Raw genomic sequence first — 25543 nt, forward strand, 5'->3', positions numbered from 1 at the left:
GCATCCCCCCACATGACAAAATACTGTAGTATACACTAGTGTTTACTATTTTAAAGTGTAGTAAATTGTAGTATTCTGTAGTACAACACTTGCTTAATGTATCATTCTGTAGTATATATAGAATTGATAAACTGTTCAATAAAGCCTGTATATCTAATTTAATATGTGATTCAAAAACAATAGGCTACAGTAGTATCAATGCGTTTTAAAAGTTAACTATATTAAATAATACACTACATTACTGTTTCAAATATAAATATTACTATACGTATAAGTTTACTATATACTGGCATATTGAGTGTCACTTAAAACGCGCGTGGGTGTGGCTATCAGGGGTCGTTAACACAACGCGTACCGTTTTTGCATCAAGTTAACAGTATAACTTTTCAAAAAGCCTCTGCGTATTAAACCATTCAGTTGCTACTCCTCCTGGCTGCGTTTGCACGCAAGAATGCGTCCCGCGTGAACGCCCCCTTACTTTTTGCGTTCGTGCAGAAGCCGCGCACTTTTGAGTGACGTGACAAAGTCGTAGTGAGCGCGCGACTAGGCGTTTACTGTCCTGCCGCGCGGCTTTCATCATCACTCCAGCTCACGGGCATTAAACAAAGAAGACGGAGCACCTGCGCTTTCTCATATGCCAAATGTGAAGTGCTGTAGCTTTTCTGAATGCGCTGCACCGTTCTTAAAAGGTGACATTGTCGTTTGGGAGCTTATATAGTTAAGTATCGCGTGCCAGGTTCCAGTATACAGACAGGTATCTGCGCAGAAGTATGCCGAGGAGAAAACAGCAGGCGCCCCAGCGCGCGGCAGGTAAGTTTATAACAACCGAACATCTTACTTGATATATTAGCGTGTTTTAATGTTGTGCTCAGTGACTTTCTCCTCTTGTGATTTGTCTTTCTTTTTTGTTGCTTAAATAATATTTTTTTTTTCGTGTTAACATTTGTTTACATGTTCAAATTTAAACCATTTGTTTAATAAGCTTTATATCGTTTCTATTGTGACATGAAACAGGCTAGCTCTTTTTTTATGAAAGCGCAAGCTGTCACCTACTCTCCCGTAACTTCTCCAAAGAGGTACAAATCGCTAAAACTGTCTCTATGTTAAGTATAACATTATCTGTCTGCTTAATAGAATAGGTCCTAGCCTATTATTAAAAAAGAGGAGGAGTTCTAGGGCATTTTATATTTATAGCAGAGCTCTCTGTAACAAAGATACAAAGCCATTATTATACAGCCTTCACTGTTTGTGTATGTGTGCGTTCGAGGCAGAGATGATGTGGAGTTTAATGGAGGGGTATGGCTTGCTCTGTTAGACTAGCCTGTCAGAACAGCTTTGTCTCATGTTGGATTTAATTGTTATCCTTGTGACAGCCTCATCCATCAAAGGCTTTAATGGTCAATCAGAGCAAGGCCATGTGAGTGCTCTCCTTCTTTTTCCCATAAGCTTGCCCGGGCTTTTATTTCATCAGTATGCTTCACCAAACTACACCGATGGATGCTCTGCAAAGTGGTGACTGTATGGTTTACAAATAGGAGTTTATAGTATACAGGTATGAATGCATTTCGTGATGTGGTTTCATCCCAAGCTGCTGTTGTTGTTTTTTTACAGTCAAATCCACTTTTAAGTGGGATTGCATACTTGGATGATAATGATGGCATAATTTATCATTGATGCAACCAGCATCAATATGGTTTTTAATCTTTCTTCTTAAAAGTGAGATTTCAGGGAAGATGATTTTTCCCTACAGGTTCACAGTGCTCTGTAAAAAGAAACAGTTTGCATCGGTTAATTTGAGCAGATCTAATTAGCTGTAAAGTTGATGGATTCCTGACAGGTGTAATGATCGGAGATGACAAGCTATGCGTCTGTCACCAAGTCATATTAGGTTTCTGCTTTCCTTGATGTAATCAAGTTGATATTAGCCACTCCTGCTGGCCTTTCCTATTGCCTTAACTCAATTTAGCACCTATATATGTGACAAATAAGGTTTTGGTGCCTGTCTGGAATTTAGTCGATCCAAACAGTAAAAGCAAACATGTGCAACCACCCACAGAACAGTCATTCTGGAAAAGTTTTTATCTGCAACACTTGGAGCCATATTTAGAACGACAGATCAGACATCAAATCTATTTTGAGAGTTGTATTCTGTTAGTTAGATCGGTGTCTGTCTGTGTGTGGGTTGATAATGTTAGTTAATTAGACATGTCTCCACAAGTCCCATGGGCCATCCTGACTGAAGGCTCCCACGCCACTTTTGGGCACGTTTCCAGCCTCTCCATTGTCTCGTTCTGAGGGTAAAATCAGTCGCTGTCAGATCTGAGGTGTAAGGCAGGTCACCCAGACAAGCAGCCATCAGTCATGCGTGGATGTGACGCAGGAGACGGGTTTGATGGTGGCAGTGATGAAAGGGCAGGAAACCATAGAGGCCCGCCGTTCCCTAATCCCAACCAGTGTCAACATAGCTCTCCAGCCAGGCATGCCTGTAATCACTGCCAACAGCTTCAAAACTGCTGCACCCCCATTGATTTACACAGCGCCTGAGCCATCTTTGAGAAGAAAAATGAAACTAATCTGCATAAACATTTCACACATGCAGAAGGAGTGTCATTAATTGATCGTGTATTTATAACTGCTATACCAAAACAGTCATGGGGAGTACTTTGGAAGGGTGCATGAAGTAATTTCTTTAGATACTTCTCTAAAGCATCACTGATTTATACTTTTATGGTTAATGTGTTTTTTGGTTTGAAAATTGCTTCAATTGGATCACCATCGAGCCAAACACTCAAAGCTGTAGATACGTCTTACTTTCCAAACTTTCATATGAACTTGCACTCCATTGTGGTTGTAAACTTATATGAATCTTACTTTGGTGTTAACAATGAAGACATCAATCTTCTGTTAAGAAGAGGAGAATCCATCTCTTTTCTCATGGGAGGTGGCTTTTAGCTTGCGGTCCGTTTTAGAAAAATGAGTCAGTCTAGTTCTCAGGGGTCTAGAAACCAAACCCTGGTGGAGAAGATCAGCACAATGCCAAACCGTCAATTACCCTTTCAACAAAGCCGTTAATCACACTGCCACCCTTTACTTCTGGCATCCTGACACATGTCATCTATCACGCAGACTTTCCGTGGCGCAGAGGGAGGAAAGAAAGAGGAGAAATATTGTTCGGAATTAGACCGAAAAGGTTGGATAGAAAGTTGTGAAAAAGTGTATAGAGATGTTTAATAGGGAAATGTACCACGGTGGTGCATAGGGATTGCCTTTAAATTAAAGAATAATGACATGGGTGTATTGTTAATCTGTTAAGTCATTAAGTCATTGAAATCCCTGTTTGGGTATCAAGACCTCAGCCGATGACAGATTGAGATATATTATAGACGTTGAGCAGGTGAAATTGCAAACGTGTTTTAATTTAAGTTAATGCGTGCTAATTTCTAACGTAATTAGATGTAGCGGGTGGCAAATTCTTGCTTTGAAACGTGCACATTTCTGCACCGATTCTTTCGCCTTCTAAACCACATTTTAAATCAATCAATCAGTCGGTCATCAACTTTGTTTGTCTGCCTTCGTGTGCGGGTATGCGCACATTTGTACACGTTCACGTTTGCACATTCCTGTCCGAACTTAAAATGACACGCATCACTCAAGCTCGGCTGGCCTGTAAATGAACTCTAGCTTTCTCTCCCACAGCACTAGCCCTGCTGTGATGGATGCTCCTTTAAAGAAAGAGATTAATGAGAGGTAGGCGGCTTAGTGGACCATTTATCACACTGAATATTATTTGGATGGCTGTGTAAGCCTGTAACCTGAGAGTTAGAGAGGCATAGACAGAGTACATAGTCTTAGATGTCCTCTCTATGATGGATATATTTGGTTTCTCTCTCTCTCTCTGTTTGTTACAAGACACCGGCTTTCCACCGGGTGGTCAGTGCCGGATATGATTGGGAGTTTGGTCCCCTCAAGTATTTTCTGTAAATTTAATTCTTATTTATCGGAAGCTTATTAGAGGGAGTAACATGGGGACAGAGTCTTGCTTGCGAGGTGGTGATGGTGACAGGCTTGGTTTTTTTGATGTTGGTTTTTGCCCCCCCCCAACCTCCCCCACCTTTCCCTGCAGAGTAGAATTATGAGTGCCATCCGTCTAACTGAGTTCTTTGATGCCGGGCCATCATCTCGGCAGCTGCTGGCTTAGATACACATAGAATTGTTGCCAATCACTCTTGGCAGCAGAGGCACATCAGACACACTGTTGTCAAAGGGGGGGAATCAAAGGCACTGAGAGTGATAATTAGAGAGATATCTACCCTGAATGGATGTCTTTGGTCGGTGGAATTCCAGTCAGAAGAGATTGTTTGCCCTTCTGCATTTACTGTAAATGGGCAGTTTTATGTTTCCCCACCACAGATAGAGAAACATTATAAAGGGGGTAGAATACTAGAGACAACATTTTAGCTTACACAAGATGTGTTTTCCTTTTAAACAGAGATTCCGTTTATATTTCAAAGATTTGCACTTTGTTTGATTAATAGGCACGAAAGAATAAGGTATTTTTGGCATAAAACAGAGCCCCCACTATCTTGACATGCTGCCTGAACGTTGGAGTTGTGTTTTATTTTGATCAAAGCCTTGTGTTTTACATTAGCATGGCCTCAAGCAAGAACAATTCTCACAGTTATCCTCAATCTGTATCTCACTATGAGGTTCTGAGTGAATTATGCAAGATCTGAGGATGAGACTACAATATTTACAAAAGGGAATGCTTTGTTAAAATCTTACAACTAGTGCATGTCAGGTTATTGTAACAAGATCTTTATATGCCATTCAATGGATTAACTTTAAGATAGCTAACCACTGACTTACATTTGCTTTTAGAGTCTTACTGCTTATTTGTATAGAGATTATACAACTTCGTAATCATGTACAGTACAATGTAGTACTGTATGTCTAGCCTTTCACATGTCTTATCAACTATGCATGCACAATAAGCAATGTTATTATACATGACTCAGCACTTGATGCTCAGATTTAAATGTCATCTGTGTCGATTCTTTCTGGATGGTGAAGGGTTAATAATTGGTCATATGGGGAGAGAGAGAAAACAGTCATATAAATCATACAAGGTGGATGTCACTACCTTATCTCCTGTCGTTTCGTTCTGTTAGAGCTCATTGCACACATCACATTTTATTAGCTTAATAAATCACCTTGGCTGTCAATCAAGGCTTTGAGAATAATTGGTTATGGTAGTTGCCTTGTAAGATGGACTATAAATCTTTCAAGATTAAAGGTTGTGTTCAGATTTGGTGGGGCTGGGTTTTGATACACAGAGATTTTATTATTTCTTCTTGGGTTGCAACTTTCCACCTCGCTACATTTTATAAGGGCAGACAATGAATACATTTAGGTACATCACATGCTCATGTTACAAACTTAAAAAGTGAAATAAGTCGAAATTAAGCTTTAGGGTTTGTGTCTGTGTTATCTAGCCTGGTTTAAAATCCCAAAAGTTTCTGTCTTCGGGAAAAGCAATTTGCCATTCTGAATCCTCAGTGTGCCACCGTAATTGTCTCTGGGATATGAGAGGGCAGGAAAATGATCATGTCATTGTAGTTACACCTGGTTCACCCTCTTTTCGAGCTGCTTTGGAGTTCATGCCAAATCAGGCCGCTCAAATGACATCTTTTGATCAAGGCTGTCGGGTGCGATCAGAGGAGATTGGCAAGTAATGGATACCTAGTGACAATCCAAATCTACAGAGGGGATAAGACTGGCCTCCACCTGCCAGTTATCCTTTAGAGCCCCACATCCTGCGGGTTGCCTGGCTGACAGCCAGTGAGAGGCTAAATGAGAGAAGCGCAGGCTTGTGAGATTGTGTATTATCATTTGAAATGAGAGCTATTTGTGCTTTAACACTCTTTGTCAAGACTGTGGTAGATCTTGATGAGAGAGAGAGAGAGAAAGAAAGGATGATAGTGTGCAAAAATGCACTTGAATCACACATGCATCTGCCAAGGCCGGTTGTAATTCAAGGGCTGTTTCTCCAAACATCAACATGTCAAACATTCTCTTTTGACATGAGCAACATAATCACAAATGTGCACAGTGAATAAAGTGGAACAAATAAGGGGGGTTAGTATGGCTTTCAAGAGGGCATTTGTTCCACTTAGGGAGTCAGAGTGACAGTGTCAAACTAACAGGGGACATGCTGTCAGGAGACGGGATCGTCAGTCCCAGAGGATAGTGGTGGATGGGCTCTTTTGAGGGTGTGAGGGCAGCTGGCAGGAAGAAGGGCGACTGTGTCCCCTTGGATCTGTCATATGGAAGTGCTCGACCAGACACCTTTCTCACAGCACGTCACCTGTCCAAGGTGAACAGTCGTCGGGTGGGATTCAAAGTGACAGGTGGCTTATGTGTCGCCATCTTATGTCATTCCCCTTAACCTCTCAATCTATCTGTCTACCTTTTCCTTCTATCTGTTTGTCTCTTTGTATGTGCACAGGTGTGATGAAATGCGAACATGTGGAGAGTTGTGCCAAATGGGGGCAGGTGCAAACTTGCCTGATTACATCAAACTATATAAAAATACTTTTGATTTTCACTTGACTTGAACAGTTTATTTTACATTTTTTTAAAGATCTATATGACATATAAGTAAATTCTGGTTTCCGATTCTATGTTATTTGGTTAGAGATGCACCAAGGCATTTATATAAAGCAGACTAAATAAAGCAAGGGATATGATCCGGCTAAATCCTTGTCTTTCTTGTCTGGTCATTTGATATTTATTAATTTTCTCTCTTTCCCCTTTAGCGTATGATTCAGAGAATGTTAAAGAGACCACCCTACAGATTGATGGCATCAGAAGTGATTGCTCAGCAACCAAGAAACCAAAGGGGACAAATGACTTGGAAGAAGAATTAAAAAACTCAGTGGCTGAACAAGATTCGTCTACTACTGCTGAGCTTTCAGGACATGATGTTGACAGTGAATCTCACATAAGTGAGTCTAGTGAACCCACATCAGATGCTGACAGCACCTCAATTAAAAATGAGGAGGCAACAGGAGAGTTTCTAAAAGACTGTTCTGAAGACTCTGTTTGTAGTTCAGACAGCCTAGAACAGATGAAGGCTATTTACAAAAGCTTCCTGAATAATCCTTACTGGTCTTTTTTTAACTTAAACTCCTCTCAGCTTTATTCAGAAGAACAGCCTGCTAATAGCAGCGATAGTAGCAGCAACAATAGCAGTCCTGGGCGCGACTGGCATCAGTCTGCTATCGCAAAGACACTCCAACAGGTGTCTCAGAAACAACCGGTTTCACTTGAACCAAGTCTTTTCTCCACTGTCCAGCTCTACCGCCAAAGCACCAAACTATATGGGTCCATATTTACCGGTGCTAGCAAATTCCACTGTAAAAGCTGTAGTGCTGCATATGACACTTTGCTTGAACTGACTGTTCACATGAACGAAACGGACCACTATCGTGATGACAACCATGAAAGTGCCAGCAAAGGCGGCAAATCATGGTCCAAGCCACGTAAGCGATCCCTTTTAGAGATGGAGGGCAAGGAAGATGCCCAGAGAGTTTTACGCTGTATGTACTGTGGGCACTCTTTTGAATCATTGCAAGATCTTAGCGTGCATATGATAAAGACTAAGCATTATCAGAAAGTCCCTTTAAGAGAGCCAAGAACAGCAATGGCTGCTAAAGTTGTCTCTTCCTTTAAAAAGAGGGTCCCAGTGGAGTTGGATAGTGCAAATTTTTTGCACACCACAGAACAAAGAAGTACCAATGGAGGGCAGGCCAGTGATATTTTTCAGATGTATTCAGAACACTCTTTAACCAATGAAGATGACTCGAAAGATCAGAAAAGCACTAGCCGTGGTGTGCAGTCCAAGTCTCAGAACATCAGATGTTTGGAGTGTGGAATTTCGCATGACTCTTTGCAGCAGCTGAGCGCTCACATGATGTTGACCGGTCACTTTGCAAGAGCCACCAAATCATCAACAAAGACGGACAAGCCCCTTCCAAAACAAACAACCTTGCCTCCTCACACCAAAAGTAAGTGTGAGAAGGCAAAGTCAGGTAAACAACGTTCTTCTCTTCTGTCAGCCACAGGAATCCTAGAGTCATCTTCCCCATCCCCAGCAAGCAGGATCAGCGGGAATAAGGCACAGGAAGTAAAATCTCAAAAAGACAGTGAATGCCAGGAATCTGCAAATGTTAAAGATTCTAAGGCAAGATTTGGCATATCTTCACAACGTGATTACCTCACTGAGGAGGACCTTAAGGAAAGTCCCAAAATGGAGTTTGATATTCTCAAATCACTTGAGGACACGGTAGCAACAGCTATAAACAAAGCACAGAGGGGTGCCCCGAGCTGGGGGGGTTATCAAAGCATTCACGCAGCTTATCAGTTACAAAACCACCTAAAACCTGCTATGATTAACTCAGGCTGTCTGTCCTCTTTACAACTATCAGCCAGTGGACAGGAAGTCCAGTCCTTAGACAAAAGTCCAGGAACCACACCAAGTGCTCTTTCAACCACACTTAATGTCAATAAAGTGGATGAGGATAAAGTTATAGAAAAGGTTGCTGAAGTGAAGGAACAATATAAATACATAAATGGTCAGGAATCCCCACATCGCCAGCTGTTCCCAGCCCATGCTTTAAATATGAAAGAAAAAATACAAGCGTCAAGCTCTCCAAATCTTGATCAAATAGTTGCATCTATGATTCGCGTCAGTGAGGATAACACAGATGTGAAGGATATTCAACAGCACATACAGGACTTCAGAAATCCTCCAACCTCTGTGTCTGATCATTATGATGATTCTGCTCTTCTGTCTGTCCAATCTGAGCCAAAACAACCCACTGTTAGTCCTCTAAGTGCCCTTCAGTCTGTTATGAACCTTCATCTTGGTAAAGCTGCCAAACCTGTGAGGCCTGTCCAGGACCCTATGAGTATGCTTCTCAGGATGAGCAACAGCATGGCGGAAAGGGCTGCACTTGCCGGTCCATCTGGACATTCGACAAAACTAAGCCAGTTACTTTCCCATTGCCATGAAATTGAACAACCAATAGACTTGTCCAAAGGCAAAAGTGAACAATGTCTCAAAGCTGCTTCTTTACCAGGAAAAGCATTGAGTTCCTCTGTTTCCGGTGCATCTATCAGTGAATCCACTGGTTCCAACGTACTCACACCCGTTAGTCCTTTACGTGAAAATGCCCTCTCAGACATTTCAGACATGCTGCGTAATCTATCAGGCACTCATGTTTTGAAGCCCCCAAAACTTTTATGTAGGACAGTGCAGTCAGAAATTGAGGATGCACATATCTCAGATGAGGCAGAGGACATGCCCATGGTGCAAAAACGTAAAGGTAGGCAGTCACACTGGAAACCCCAACACTTGCTGATTTTGCAGGCCCAGTTCACTTTATGCCTCAGGAAGACAGCTGATGGAAAGTATGTGATATCAGACTTGAGCTCCCAGGAAAGGATGGTCATATCACATATAACAGGTCTGTCTTTGACAACCATCAGCCACTGGCTGGCCAATGTGAAATATCAGCTAAGACGGACAGGCAGAACAAAGTTTATAAAGAACATCGACTCTGGCCACCCAGTTTTCTACTGTAGTGAATGTACTACACAGTTCCAAGCTCGCTCCACATATATCTGTCACCTTGAGTCACACCTTGGGTTTAAAATGAAAGACTTAGCCAAACTTACTTCTAAGGATCTCAGCAGGAAGATTACAAAGAACTCCAGAAGCCCCCCTGTAAAATCTGCACATCCTGCTGTATCACCTGCTAGAGGAAATCAGGAACAACCACAGCCAGTACCTATTACATTATTTTAAAGAATCACATGGCATAATGAGAGTAAACATAACACAATACACTTATCACTATATGTCAGCATATGTAGGATATGTCAACCTTAAAGAATCATAATCGAAGGATTCATTCACAATTACTTATATATTGTTGCATTAATATACATAATTGGTCTTAAGTATAGGCTAAGCTTTGTGCTAACTGGTGTTTAACTTTTACCTATATAAAGTTATAATGTAAGGTTTACCAAATAGATACAATGAAAAATCAATTATTATATGTAAACATATGTATTATATAATAACACTGATGAATGTTCATGATGAACTGGTGTTTGGAGGAAAAACTGTACATTTGTACATAAACTGTAATGTTATTTTCCAAAAGACCTGCTTTTTGTCTAATAATCTGTTTGCCTTGTCTAAAAGTTTATTCATGCATCAGGATTGTTTTTTATTTGTAAATACTTAACTAAACTGTATAGAAAGTGTTATGTAAAATGATTTAAATTTAAGTATTAAAATTACAGACTTTTTTACAGAGGCTTTTTTAAAGAATATTTGTATCACGTATCTGTTCATTTTCATTTCAACTACATTTGAACTCTTTTGACATTTTTGATTTGCAATTCTTGTGGAATGTTAACTTATTGAATGAGAAGGCATGCCATCTATAATCCAATACTGTACTAGAAAAGTGGATATGTTGTATTATAGAAATTTTTTTATAGAAAAAAATGAGATCAAAGAATAAAGACAAGTCTTAATTGTCTCAAGTCGTACATCTGGTAAAGCATGAATTTCTTTCTTTGGTTGTGCATTACACATTTAAATCAATATAGTACGTCATGTAGCATCAGTTTAAACTTCATAGTGATACTAAAAAGTAAATTTTTAACCTTGCTGTTCGATTATAACTTTGCTGCAATTACAAAAGCAGATCTTTTACATCTTACCACACCAGACAAGCCCAAACTCTTGGTCAAAAGTAACGTGACCTAAAGAACAAAACTAACGTTGTGTCTTTTATTTCTTTGTTCTTCTTGCTACAGTCACGCCTCAGTGGTAATAAAATAAAAGAAGTGCTCTCTGTCAGAGTCCCATCAGCCTATGTCATCGCTCTAATGAATATCGTCTAAATTGCTTTGTATATCTGAACAGTTTGGATGTCAATCTAATTTGAGTGCATGCACTGATGGGAAGGGGCCCAGACTAATGAGAAGAAAGCTACGTTTGACAGTGCAATAAGCTTCAACCTGATCAGACAAGTTTGAACAAGATTTCTGACACGTATGCCAATCGAAAAATAGTTGATGTGAATTGCCTGAATTTGATATGAAAGGCATGTTTATCATTTCTTGACGTTCCTGATCGGTTCATTGCTATTAAAATGTGACCAAGTACCCAAATATAAATTATATATAAGCTCAACGTGTAACATTTAATAGTGTTTGTGTTAATCTGCATGGATAAACTGAATTAAATTGATTACTAAGCTAGCACAATCTTTAGCCTCTTGAAAATCATGTTCACCCGCTATTTGAGTGTCAGTTCATATTCAGACCAGACTTGAGTTGATGTGACAGTTTACGACAGCCTTAGCGTTCTCATGGGATAGATATAACAGTGTCCACACGGATTGAATTTTCTCAGGACAAGGGCATGGTTAAGTTATCCTTTAAATTATCCTATAAATTGTTGCCTCATTATGAAGAAACCTCCATTTACATCAATTTGTATAGCATATATCTTCAAATGCAATAGGTTATTATGGAAATGTAATGAACGATTATTAGTTGGCAAAGCAGCATAAAACATAAATTAAAGAATTTGAAAAGTTGTTTCAAGTCCAAACCATTTAACAGCTGGTCAGGGAATATTGTGTGCAGCTGAATCGCTATTCACTAGTATTTCCCCAGACAGCTGTCAAGAACATTTTGGCAGGATATCTGACAGATTTGCAAAAGACACTCGTTTCAGGGCATTACACCATACATTGTTAATTTAATGCATGATGACACGACCAATTATAGTGAGCTACATGCTCAAATAGCATGTCAAAAGCTGTGTATCAATCTGTTTGATCTTGTTTTCCAACACCTTAAGTGATACCTTAAGCAATGTTTCAAACTGGGAGAGAAATGCTGACCAAGTTAAAACCTTGAGAGGAACACTTTGGCTGATCCAGCTATATTTTACAGGAAAAGGTCTAAACAAGATTGGTTGGTGTATTAGTGCACATATTTTACATACAGCCGGTATTTGTTTTTCCCTTTTCTGGACACAATTTAGACACAGTGAGGGTTTTGTGACACTAGGGCAAAAATAATTTGATTAAGGATGTAAGAGATGCACCAATATATCGCACAATAATCTGTATCAGTTGATAAAAGCACATTTTTACATTATCAGCTACCGGCCAATAGTTTAAAAACAGCCGATAGTCATCCTGTCAATCAAAAGAGAACAGTAAAATGCAATGAAGCTGAGCTCTGTGTATAAATTTTTTTAAGGAAAAATCATTAGTTTAAAGTTCAATATTAATGGTCAATATATGAATGAATAACATTCAGAAAATGTAATCTTCAGAATATAGTTAAAACAAGTTAATATAACCACCAAACTATCGGCAGATATCAGTATAAATATTCAGCTATCGGTGAAAAAATTTAATATGCATCTCTCAATGTAACTCATAGTGGGATACATGGGTAAGTGATGTGCATATGGCATCCTATGTAAAAAGTAAAAGTTTAAAATTTACTTCAATTGGTAATCGCATAAAAATGTGAATTTTTTTCAACTTAAATTTACTCACTTGAAGTCAAAATTTTTGAGTGGAAAATGTTTAAATATTTTACGTGTTATTAATTTAAGTAAATTTTAAAACTTTTATCATCTTACATTTTATCATCTTACATTTTTTCATTTAAAATTTTAAATGTTACCAAGTTTTTTAAGGAGAGCAGCTTTAACTTTTTACAGTGTGGGATCAGCATGACAAATTGTAAAAGTTTATTAATTAAAAATTTTATTCACGTGGTTACGCCGATACTGGTTAAAAACAATTTATAATAAGTTTTCTAATAAACGAGAAAATAATGAAAAATAGAAACATTTCATCAAGTTCTTAAAAAATTTACTTCTTTAAACAGTCACCAAAGTTTTTTGTCTGCATATTTCACTTTCAATGACCCCATTTTGAATCAACATCCCAGTCTTGTCAAGATTCAAGAGGAAAACTGAACATCATTGGACCCCAGCACTCCACACCACAATTGTCTGACATGGTGGCATGACTTCTGACATCATGCATTCAGAATGATCTGACAAGGCATCCACTCGTGTTCTGTCAGAGCTTATTGGAAATGTGGTAACTTGTCCTTGTTTCGTACCTCTCTGCACGTATGCATAGGTGACGTTTAGACGTGACATCCCAGAAACGCACAAGCTGAGCGGTTTACGCGACCTCCTGGGCCGCGTTAGCTATTGCAGATTGCTAGGGACGCGATTCGGTGTGACACCCCTGGTTGGAGCCGCCAAACTGCCACGTCTTGTCCTCTTTATTCACACATCGAGGGAGTTGAAATACAGTGTTTTGAAAATCACAGATCAGACATCTGTCTGCTTGTCTGGCCCTTCCCTTGACTGTCATGATTATGTTGGACTCTCTCTCATTCAATGTCAGTGCCAGATCTGATCTGCATTACAGAGGAGAGCAGAAACCAACCATGTGCTACTGTATCTAATGTATATGGTCCAATGTTAATTTTTTTTTACCAATACCGATAGCTGATTATTCAGACTGATATCTGCCGATGCCAATAGTTTTGTGGTTATATTAAGTTGTATTAACAAAATTCTGAAGATAACATTTTCTGAATGTTATTCATTCATATAATGAATATTAATATTGAAGATTAAACTAGTAATTTTTCTTTATATGTTCTATACACAGAGCTCAATTTCAAAGCATTTCCTGTTCTCTTTTGATTGACAGGATATATCGGCCATGACTATCGGCTGATTTTACGCCATTGGCCAATAGCGTGAAAATTGCTTTTATCAACTGATACCAATTACTGGCCGATATATTGGTGCATCTCAAATTCATTTAATTTTCTAATGTCAGTGACTGTTAAAGAAATATTTCACATCAAAGTGAAATAACAAATGCTTTTCTTGCGTTAAAGGAAAGCTATAGCTGTAGGAAAATCACTATGTATGTCCAAACCAGAGACAATATTGATCTTTGCAAGAAATAACACTAAAAACTGCTACATCAAAACATCATCACTTCATATGCCACATAAGTCAAATATTTGTACTTTATATACTGTTTAGACAGCACACATACATACACGTCTCTCTCTTTCTTTCTTACTGCTGTTTCAGACCTTCAGTATGTCATCTTAGCAAAGATGAATGACAGTTGGAGATGTGATAACATGTTGGTGAACATACACATGTACATCTTCACATACAGATATCAAAGAGGTGCAGAATCTTGTCAAAGCTGTGAACATCAGTCTGTGCGCTTGACAGGGCGAGTCTTTCCCTCATGTTAAAATGTCCCAATAATAACACGAGCTGTGAAACAGAGGTGTCAACTCTGTCCGTCAGCGGCACTTCAGGATGTTGTATTTGCTCATTATGTAGAAACAGCTATGCTAGTTGCATTTAAAATTATGTGAATACAACGGATTTAACAGTATCTGTTTTTAACTGCATGGCATTCAGTTATCAAATAAAATGTCAGCATATACTTTATACAGTAGCCTACCGTGCAAAAGTTTTAGGCCTCCATGCCATCATTAGATTTGTTGTTTTGTAATGGTATAATGACCATATATAATTATTTCTCTTTATTGGAATAGAACCAGATAATACAAGACATTTGTATTCAGTATTAAAAAACAGAATAAAACTAAGTTGGAGAGGTCTCACCAAATATTGACCTTTGACAACAGAAGCCTTTTTATGTACATATTTCCTGTATTTTCTGATTGTAGTTCAATAAAGAGAGCATTAAATACATATAGACGGACATTAAACTTTGCTAAAACAACAGGGGTTTATAAATCATTTATAAAACTGTGTGTAGGATCCTTACTAAAAGTCTATGTACGCAGCACAAAAGCCAAAAATGGCATATGCCAAAAAATATTAAGACTTATAAAACAAAGCAATGTTCCCTTAAATCACAGATCACCGGCAAGTGTGCGTACATGAATCATCCTCAGAAAGCCCATTTTCCCATAAAAGTTTTTTTATAGATCACAGCCATTGGTGCAACTGGCGTACGCACGTTTCCAGCCCTGTTTTGTGCATACACACGCTTTATAAATGAGACCCCAGACCTGGAGGTGGCCTAAGACTTTTGCACAATACTGTATATATACTAAATACAACATTCGAAGGGGATCAAAACTTATCATAAAAGTTGTCTTAAAGGGAAACCAGGCAAGTCTGCGTAATATTTCTCTACGAGCTCCCCCTAGTGTCTGAAAGTAAATGCTTTCAAACACACTGTCGTAAAAACGAACTGTTGTCCCTCCCCCCTTGGAACCAAGTTTATCAGCTTATTTCCAATCCAGTTATGTTTCCCTTCCGTCAAGGGTTTTCGATGCTTCTTCCCCGGCTCTGCCATTTGCAACAATCGCTAACCCGTGTTTAGCTCGCCTGCCTCTGTGTTGTTTGCTGTAAAGTGATACTGCTTCTCGTGATATCTGAGACTTTGCGAGACTGAAGGACTTCATTCGTCCGGTAATCATTTAACCATGATGATTTATTAACATAAAAATGCTGCCTTGTGTCCCTTTAATACTAAAACTTTGATGAACCTTTCTGATCAACTTCAAATGTTGATTAGTGTATATAAAATGTATAAAATCTTAAAAATACCTGTATATATTACAAGAATACAGCCCACCACCTGCTTATGCTATTATTAACTTAAAAACGTCTTGTGGAATTTCCCCTTTAAAATATTAAAATAAATATTTGATGTCCCCAGAGTACATATGTGAAGTTTTAGCTCAAAATACCATATAGGTAATTTATTGTGGCATGTTAAAGCAGGCAATTATGGGTCTGTGCCAAAAATGCACTGTTTTTGTGTGTATCCCTTTAAATCCAAATGAGCTGCTCAGGTGGGCGGAGTCTCAAGCGCTCACGCTGTAGACAAGACAGAGCATCAAGAGGGAGATTCTCTAACGAAAGAAGTTAGTAAGCGATGTTCAGCATTATATATTTGAACAAGTTTAAAAAGTCAATAATCTGTTTTATGCATACTAAATACATGTTTATCAGCAGATGGGAAACATTGTGGAATAAAAATAAAGACTTTTAGGTCTTTTTTTTATGCTTAAGACTTTTTTATGCTGCCAGTGTTTTGCAGGCAAAATGATTTTCAGCATGTTACAATAAAATACACTTCCACAAACACTCAGAAGTTTACTTTTTGACCAAACCACACGAGCACATTTGAATGATCTGTAATAAAACAACACGTTTAATGCTTAAACTTTAGAGAAACAGATCAAATAACATGTTTATGCTTATTGTGTATGATTGAACACATTTGAGTTTCTGTCAGTCTCTCACTCTCTGTCTTGTAACTCCTCGTATTCATTTGAAACTTCAGAGAAACATTAAACAATATATTTATGCTTATTGTGTATGATAGTGAATACGCGTTGTTCTCTCACTATGTACTATGTGCAGTGCATTAATCCTCATGTTCATTCATATAAACTTCAGAGAAACGTATTAAACAACATACTTGTATTGACGAAAGTGAACCGTCACGTTGCTCTCTCTCTCGTTCGTTCGTTCACTCACTCGCACTCCATCTCTCTCTCTCTCTCTCTCTTGCACTAAGGTAACGTTAATCCTCATCTTCAACCTTTAGAAAGACCATTAAAACTACAAGTTATAAGATTGTAGGCTACTGTTTGTGTTTGAGGAATACAAACGCGTCGTGCTGTCAGTCATTCTTTTTTCTCTGTCTCTCGCACTCGTGAGGCCGCGTCATGGTTTGATAGCGCAGATGAAGGAGCGGTATCATTATAATAAGATCCACTTAATACGTCATGGGGGGAGCGAAATCCGAATGACCTATATATTCACATGCTTGCAGAGAGAGCCTTATCAAAACAAAGTTACAGGGTTGCTATTTTTCATGTTTTCTGGGTTGGTAGAAGCACTGGGGACTCAATTATAGCACTTAAACATGGAAAAAGTCAGATTTTCATGGAATGTCCCCTTTATTAAAACCTGAATTGTTTTCTTAGAAATAATAATATGGTCATTATTTTCTATTTCCCATAAAGTGCATAAGGCTATGTGACACTTTAATTGATGCATTTATCATTTTTCATTGTTATTTCACTTGCCAACTTGTTATGACTCCAACAAATGTATCTTGAAATAAACACACAAACACAGACACTGAGCACAACATGCTTGACTCTGCCAATGTGATCTGACTTGACCCTGTGACAGGTGTACTTGTCAAGGACGGGCCTGTCTCTTTCGATTGCACTTCATGTAAGTGCACAAGAGACAAGAGTTTCCTTTCACTGGACTTCGGCATGGCAGAAATCAAACCTTTATTTCTTTTGTCAAAGATGTCCAGAGAATAAGAAAAAACAACTGAAATTATTTGGATGGCTGGTGTATTATCCAAATTCGACAACAAATATCATAGCTTATGATTAATAATTCACTGCAGAGGAACCATGAACGGCAGACAGCATTAGCATTGACTGATTGCAAAACACATTGTGACACGTTAGATTAATGCGAGTTGGCAGACATCAGCGTCAGCTTTAATCTAAAAGAAATGATATGCTTTGAAATATGGTCAGGATATTGTAAACTCCTTAAAATAGTTTACAGTATTAAAAGTCTCCTTCCCTGTATTGACCCAATCATGCAAAATTGGCTAGTTTGCAAGTTAATAAGCACACTGACAAAATTGTGTGTGAATTTACAGTATACTTATTGCCGCTAGCCGTATTCTGTCATAGTGATTTAATAAATTGTTCTTTTCTGCAATTTATGACAGCTGCTTATAAATATCCTGCATATTGATTTTAACTGCATTACAGCAACATTTACACATAGCTGGCACGTACTGTACGTTTATATGCACTGTGGTATGACTAAATTGATATAATTTGCTGGTTTATTTATCCGTTTTGGCCTGAGAAAGATCTTTATTGATAGAAACATTGCCATTTTATCTTTAACAAATACAGAATTTTATACTAAATCTACTTGTATTTTGTAAAATCGTGCCTATTTTAATAATGCACACCAAAAATGTATTATGACTGAGCATGCACTTCCTGTAGTAAGAGAAAAACACATGAAAAGTAAATTCCTTGCTTTCAATTTGTTTTCAAAGTCACATTTCAATTGGAAGCTGAGGTGTCTTTTCATGCAAAGTTAGCCCCCATCCCACCACCACTGTCTCTCACATCATCATTCAAAAGAAGTGTTGCTATGACAGTGGGATATTGACAGGTGTGACAGAACTTTGATTGCAGCGTCAGCCTCTGAGCTGTGGCTTGTCATCTGTCAGGTGTGAGCAAAGCTCTGCTAGGCTGATGACACTTACAAACATAAATGGCAAAAACAGACAAAGTAGAAAAAAAGAGCAGAAGATTGGGAATATTTCACAATCATTAAAACATCTCTATAATGCTTTCGGTGTTGATGACTGGAATCAACCAAAACAACTCAAAATAGTGATTAATAGGCAGTCTACTGATTTACATACAATTTGTTGTCCATTGAGCTGTTCTATGATGACAACATCACACCATGGCCATATTATGCGCTTTTGTTTGTGTGATATTTCAGCCTGATTTCACAGGAATGTGCAACTATTTTTACAAGCCAGTTAATTTGTATAAATTCATACGATTGTACAAAAAGCCTAAAAGAGAGCCCCACCCCTAACCCTTCCTCTTGATTCAATGAAGCATGAGGCGACAACAGATCCTACTAAAATATCAGATAAGATCATACAAATTAGCCACTTCGTAAAATAGTTACAAATTGATATGAGATTGTGATAGATATTTCCTTTAATTTTCACATATTGGGAAAAAAGTTTTCATTTTCACTTTATCGACTTTCATTTTTACAACTGCAGTAAAGGTGTAATTTTTAGAATCTTCGAAAAAAACCATTAGCTATATTATTAGTATGTTATCAGTAAGACGTATAGACGTTTTTATCAGACACACGTGCAGTGACGCGATATGCGTCTGGTCCGAACTTTACTTCCGGTTTCAGTTTTTTTAAGGGTCTGACTAGTTGCTTAACTGAACTCTTGAACAAATACCTTGTTGAAAATAACAAATGTTTTGGTTTCCTAGGTAATCTACGTGTTGTTTATTTTGCTTGTTATATAAATAAACTACATTGAAAGTACTTTGTTGTTATTTATTCTCTTAGCCGTGTTTATCGGAAGTTACGTGTTGACCACGAAAGCCGCTTGTTTATGTTGTTACTGCTGAAACCGTCTATATGTTTATGCAGTAACAGGTATATTTTACATTTAAAGGCGGGGTGCATGATTTTTGAAAAACACTTTGGAGTGTTTGGGAGTCGGGCAGAGTACCAAAACACACTTGTAGCCAATCAGCAATAAGGGGTGTGTCTACTAACCGACATCGTTGCCTGGGTTGTGTATGTGTGGGGCGGGTCAATCAAACGAAGGTCCAGATTCTATTGGGGTAGGGGCATGTTTGTTTAGGTGATTTCAAATGTCAACATTGGCTTTCAGAGATCATGCACCCCGCCCTTAATCTTGTAAAAGAATTTAAGTCAACAATTGAAGAGCTAGGATGCAAAACCCATAAGTTGGCCCGACATGTTTTCTTGTAAATTAGCATTGTTTTTTTTAAACTCTTAATGGATTCTGCCAACAAACCGGTATTTCTGAATCGCTTGAGGTTGCAGGTGGATTTGAAGCAAAAGTATTTGATAAACGTATAATACGTGCAGAGAGCATTTTGTCGATGGAGGTGGTGTTTAGCACCTTTTGCATCTCAGATCCTCAATTAATCCAATAGAAAATGCAGCTCCGTTTTCTCAGCCACACTTCCCAGCAAGCAATATCCGTCATTTCACCGTCTAGGTTAAAGGCGGGGTGCATGATCTCTGAAAGCCAATGTTGACATTTGAAATCACCTAAACAAACACGCCCCTACCCCAACAGAAGCTGGACCTTCTTTTGATAGACCCACCCCACACATACGCAACCCAGGCAACAATGTCGGTTTGTAGACATGCCCCTTACTGCTGATTGGCTTCAAGTGTGTTCTGGTACTTGACCCGACTCCCTTTTCCAACGTGTTTTTCAAAAATCATGCACCCCGACTATGAGTAACCTACTTCTAGCCAAAATAAACTTAAATTTGGGTTTTTTTGCCAATTATTACAAGGTATTTAGTTTGATTTATTTTTCTTAATTTAGTTTTGTGATAAGGTTAGACATCTATTACATTTAAATAAACTAAATTTAGCCTTGTTCTAGCCTAAATATCTGTGCTGTGTTTGTACGGCTATTAGACATCTTTTATTTGCTGGTTTAGCAACAAACAGCAATAACAAGCATTTTACTGTAAAAGTACTCTCTGTTAAACATCTTCTTTCACTTTGTTAATAAAATGGTGTGCCAAGCATATAAACCTAAAAGGATATGCAATAAAAAGGCTCTGCCCAAATTTGAGAGGATGGAAGGAGACGACAGTGTAAATGGAGGAGAAAGATGTTTCCCTGCCACCACCAGTGTTTGAAAGCTTTGACAGGCACATCTCACATAGTCTGACAGCTCTGTCAATAGCCCCAGGATGGCAGGTCTGATTGACAGCTAGCAGGTGGTGGCTGAATGGAGTTGTCAGGGCAACTGTCAATCAGCCTCATTGCCATGGAAACAGAGGAGGTAACACAGCTGCCTATGGTGATCTATTGTTTAACCAGTCAAACACATGCATAGCGGAACACTTTCACAAAAAAAACCCTACAAAATCAACGTAACATTATTATCTCTTGCTTCTGGCATTCCAAGCTGCACCCATTTTGTCTCCAGAATTTAATATGGTCTATAAAATGTAATAAAATATGCATAACATGCATGGTAATATACAAAACATGTATCAGCTACACGCACGAAAAAAGAGCAACACTGCTCTCTCTCTCTCTTTTCCGGTGTCATTCATATGGCTAATTGCACCCCAGCAAAATCCAGGGCAGGTTTGTCATTTAGGCATAAATTGATACTCTCCATCTGGCTCTATTAGATGCGTTAACTACACAACTAATTGGTGTGTAATTGCCTTTAATAACTGTTGCTTTGAAATGGGTATCAGATGTTTCAATTATGGGTGAAATGGCCACTCTGAGGCACCATTGCTGGGTACAGTCGATACGTTGGCTTTAATGATGACATCCATACCCGTAAAACAGTGGATCAGCATTAGACAACAGCTGGACATTATGGTGCTCACAGGCACAGAAGCGATTATTAGTGCGATCTTTATCACTGACAGATTGAATAACACAATTGTGCACAAGCTCCACCATGCTTCATACTTATGAAAATGTCACAGACAGATTGAAGTCTGCGAAAATTATCATCCTGCTAAACATACTTTTTCAAAATATATTTTTTGGCACATCAGGGAGGGTGTTTTGCACAGCTGTCCTGATAAATTACTTAAAAAAAATAAACTGCATACTGGGGTTAAGGTGTGACTGGTTGGCATGTGCCAGTTAGACCCTGCTGTTAGATGCTGTATCTGCACCATCTGGACCTAGAGGGCATCTTCTTCCTTTGACAGCCATTCAAGCAGCTATGTAGTCTGACAAATTTTTGCAAGCAACATATAAACCACAAACACTCCAACATTTCTTTAAGTGCCAACCCTTTGCCAAAAATATCAAAGCTCAGCATAGTTACTAATGAAACTTAACATGTTCTTATCTTCTTATGGTGCCATCGGCCAATCAGCATTGCCATAGCAGTATTAGTAAACATGCTACACAACGTTTTGTACATGCATACTGTATGTAAGGGATTTCTAAAATACTTCAGAGCAATTGATGAAATTAGCATGCAGATCTTCCACGCGCTATCAAAAAAAAAAAAGGCTGGTATCAGTCGCTTTATCAGGGATAGCATAAAGACAGCGCTGAATACTGTGGGTTCGTTGTAGAAGTCAGGACCAAAGTTAAAACATTGTGCTCGGTACATTACACATTATAGGTGGCAATAAGCAGTCTTTTTCGGCTGCTCATACACGTCTACACCACAAAGGCAATCCAGTCGAATGACTTTTCAACTACCTCTGAATGTGGTCGAAAGTGGACAAGCTTAAAACGTTTTAAACCCTGTTCACACCCATGTTTGGCATCGTGCACTTGTTATCTGACTGACCCAAAACATCTTAATACAAGGTGTAAACAGCCTCAATAAAGCTATGTTGCACATTAGTTGGTAAAGGTATCAAAAGCAAAACTGGAGCACCCTTTTCGTTTAAGTCTGGACAAATAAAACCAAGAGAACCAAACAACAAGTGTGATCATCATACCTTAAGATGGCAGATAGATTTCAAACTCTGTACATCCAAATGGGTCCAAGAGTAGCCAAGCAACTGCTATCGAGATGAATGGGAACACTAAGTGATAGTTTTCTCCATGAAGATCATGCTTTAAAAAATGTTGGAGTTTAACATTCCATCTTCTTGGACAGAAATTAATTGAATGGACTATGCCGTGATCAGTCCAGCTGCTGACTCAGAACCTGTCCAAGTCCAAATGTCAATGTGCTGATGGATAAGTCTGCAGTCAAACTCAAGTGACTGATCCGGGAACAAACAAAGGCATTGATGGAGGCAGTGCTCCTCAACAGTTCTCAATCCTTGCTTATAATTGCTAAAAGTAATAATGTGCCATTTTGAGTCACCTACCTTGTACTTTGACTATTTAAATTTTCGCCATTAAGGCAAAGCTACTTTCATTGAAATGCCACAGTGATGGAAAGCATAGATTACTTCACAGATGTGTCTGTGATTGATTTTTGCATTACAAATCACACAAATTTAAACAAATACACAATTTATCTCAACTCACAGGTAAGTGAGCTTGAGTTTGAAAGTAGAATTTTTTTAATGGAATTACATGCAGAACATGGCACATAGTATTTACCATTTACTATAGTAATCCGTATTATACTATAGTATATTATAGTAGCCTAACTTGTATTGTATAGGTTTAAAGGAAAACACCACCGTTTTTCAATATTTTACTATGTTCTTACCTTAACTTAGACAAATTAATACATCCCTATCTTTTTTCAATGCGTGCACTTCATCATTGCACAGCGCGTCGTGAATGTGTTAGCATTTAGCCTAGCCCGATTCATTCCATCATCACTCCTGTAAACTCCCCCTCTTGCTCAATCTCAGAGGGGGGGTGAGGATGTTACTGTGCGCCAAGGTCGGAGTGCTGCAAACTAATGCTGAGTTTACACCACCCGCGTTTGAGGCGTCAAAATCGCGTCTACCACGGCTAGTTTGCCGCTTGAACAGTTTAAATGCATTCGCGCGTGTAGAGCGAAGTAGACGCGCGGAAAAAGCAAGCATTTGACGCGCGTCAGAGGCAAACTCCGCTTCTTGTGGGAGGGGCAAGTGCTATGCGGTTGTCTGTTTGCAAGATGACTGATGTTGAGTTTGCATTGATCAAGAGAGTTACCAGTTTGTATTTGGTAACCTCACTATAGGGGGGGGGGGGGCACGGGTCTATAAACGTCACGTGACTCAAAAGTGAAATGTGTATTTACAACTTACCAGATTGCCAGATGTCCTCACTGACACTCCTCCAAGCAAGGTCCTTTTTATTCCTGTCTCCTCTATAGAAATAACAACTTGTGTCATATAGCTCCGGGTGACTGCTTAGTGCTTACGCACAATATCAAGCGTTGGTTGAATGAGTGACTCCGGGCGGGCTGCCACCACAGCAGCAAGCAGGCTCCTGATTGGTTAATGCGGGGCGAAGTTCCGCCAAAGTTCACATTTTTCAACTCGGGCGTCAGCCGCAAATTCGCGTGAACCGCAAAATTGAGCTAGACGCGCAAATGAGGCGGAAACGCATCTTCCGCGCTGCGCAAAATGCCTCTTCCGCGCCGTGGGACCTCCAAACGCACGTCAACACGTCTTCACATTGACTTAACTCTTTCACCACCAGCGTTTTTTTAAAAAGTTGCCAGCCAGCGCCAGCGTTTTTCATGATTTTCACCAAAGTTTAATGCCTTCCAGAAAATGTTCTTCTTTAAATATATAAACATACAATATACCAAATGAAAAAACAGACCCTCTGCTTTCAAACAAAAAAAACTTTTCATCCTACCTTCAGGGGTTCTTTTGTAATCTGCTTTTGAATATGAGTAGGTTTCTGAAAAAACACCATATTTTGAGCAAAAAGCAGAGATAATTCAATTTTTCTGACGGACTTTTCATAGAGATCCCATTCAGAGCGATCTTTAAAACAGACACGGACATGCAGCCGCTTGCCATAGGGCAATACTGTCGGGTTTAAAAATGGTGGATAATAGCGGTATTGCGGAAAGACGGTAAATCTCGTTATTGGCTGGGAAGCGTTTTCTCTGGCGGTGAAAGAGTTAACATTGAAATCGCTCACGCTTCACGCCTCTACCGCGGTTGGTGTAACCACGTAATTAGTGATCTTCCGCCATACAATATAGTTCTCATTTTTTATCCGTTTAAAAAATCGCCATGTTTTATTGTGTGCCATCATACTTACTCATGTAACTACTCATGTAACAGTCTTTAAACAGGGAAAACATGGAAGTGTTTGGTGGCTTCTAAATTCATCCCTGTTTGGATCCTAAGAAATGAATGGGGCTAGGCTAAATGCTAACACATTCACAAAGCGCTGTGCAAAGATGAAGTGCACGTATTAAAAAAGATAGATATATATGTATTTGTCTAAGTTAAGGTAAGAACATACTAAAATATTGAAAAACGGTGGTGTTTTTCTTTAAGTATTCCTATAGTATTTACTATAGTAAGGCTCAATAACACCAAAATATCGATCTATTTTACGACAGTTTACTTTAAAAAACACTTTAATATATACTAATGTATTTTTAATGTGAGTGGCTACTAATATTAACTGACGAATAAAAAGTAGACCTAAGAAGACCTTTTTCCAACAGTTATTAATCAATTAATCAATCACTCAATGCTTCAGCCGACATCTGTGACTCACTCCTTCACTTCTTTAAAGATACAATTAAATTTATTTACGAGACATTTCCTTCGAACCCTGCTTGTGTTTCCTTTAATTGGTCACCATCTCAACACATTAAACATGCATAGCTTCAACACCACCACCACTTCCCTGGTTAATGACCTAATTGCACAATCTAGCTCATCTACCTGTCAGCTGGATCCGGCACCTATTTCTCATTGGATCAACTGCTCATTTCCTCTGGGTCTGTCCCGCTGTCTTTAAAAACTGCTGCAGTCACCCCTAAATCAAAGAAACCTGGGTTAAACTCTTTTACTCTGAACAACTATATCTATACCTACCGTATATCTAATCTTCCTTCTGTTTCTACAATACTTGTAAAAGTTGTTGCCTTACAGCTACACACTC

General features: G+C 38.8%; 1 protein-coding gene across 1 annotated transcript; it reads left to right on the forward strand.

The window, feature by feature from the left end:
* The first annotated feature begins 428 nt into the window (after positions 1-428).
* Positions 429-10633, forward strand: tshz3a (teashirt zinc finger homeobox 3a). Its single transcript, XM_055173487.2, has 2 exons — positions 429-810; positions 6816-10633. The coding sequence occupies exons 1-2, from the start codon at positions 771-773 to the stop codon at positions 9866-9868; spliced, it is 3093 nt and encodes a 1030-aa protein (XP_055029462.2). The 5' UTR covers positions 429-770; the 3' UTR covers positions 9869-10633.
* Positions 10634-25543: the final 14910 nt, after the last annotated feature.

The sequence above is a fragment of the Misgurnus anguillicaudatus genome, chromosome 15 (genome assembly GCF_027580225.2).
Source record: "Misgurnus anguillicaudatus chromosome 15, ASM2758022v2, whole genome shotgun sequence".
NCBI classification, from domain to species: Eukaryota; Metazoa; Chordata; class Actinopteri; order Cypriniformes; family Cobitidae; genus Misgurnus; species Misgurnus anguillicaudatus.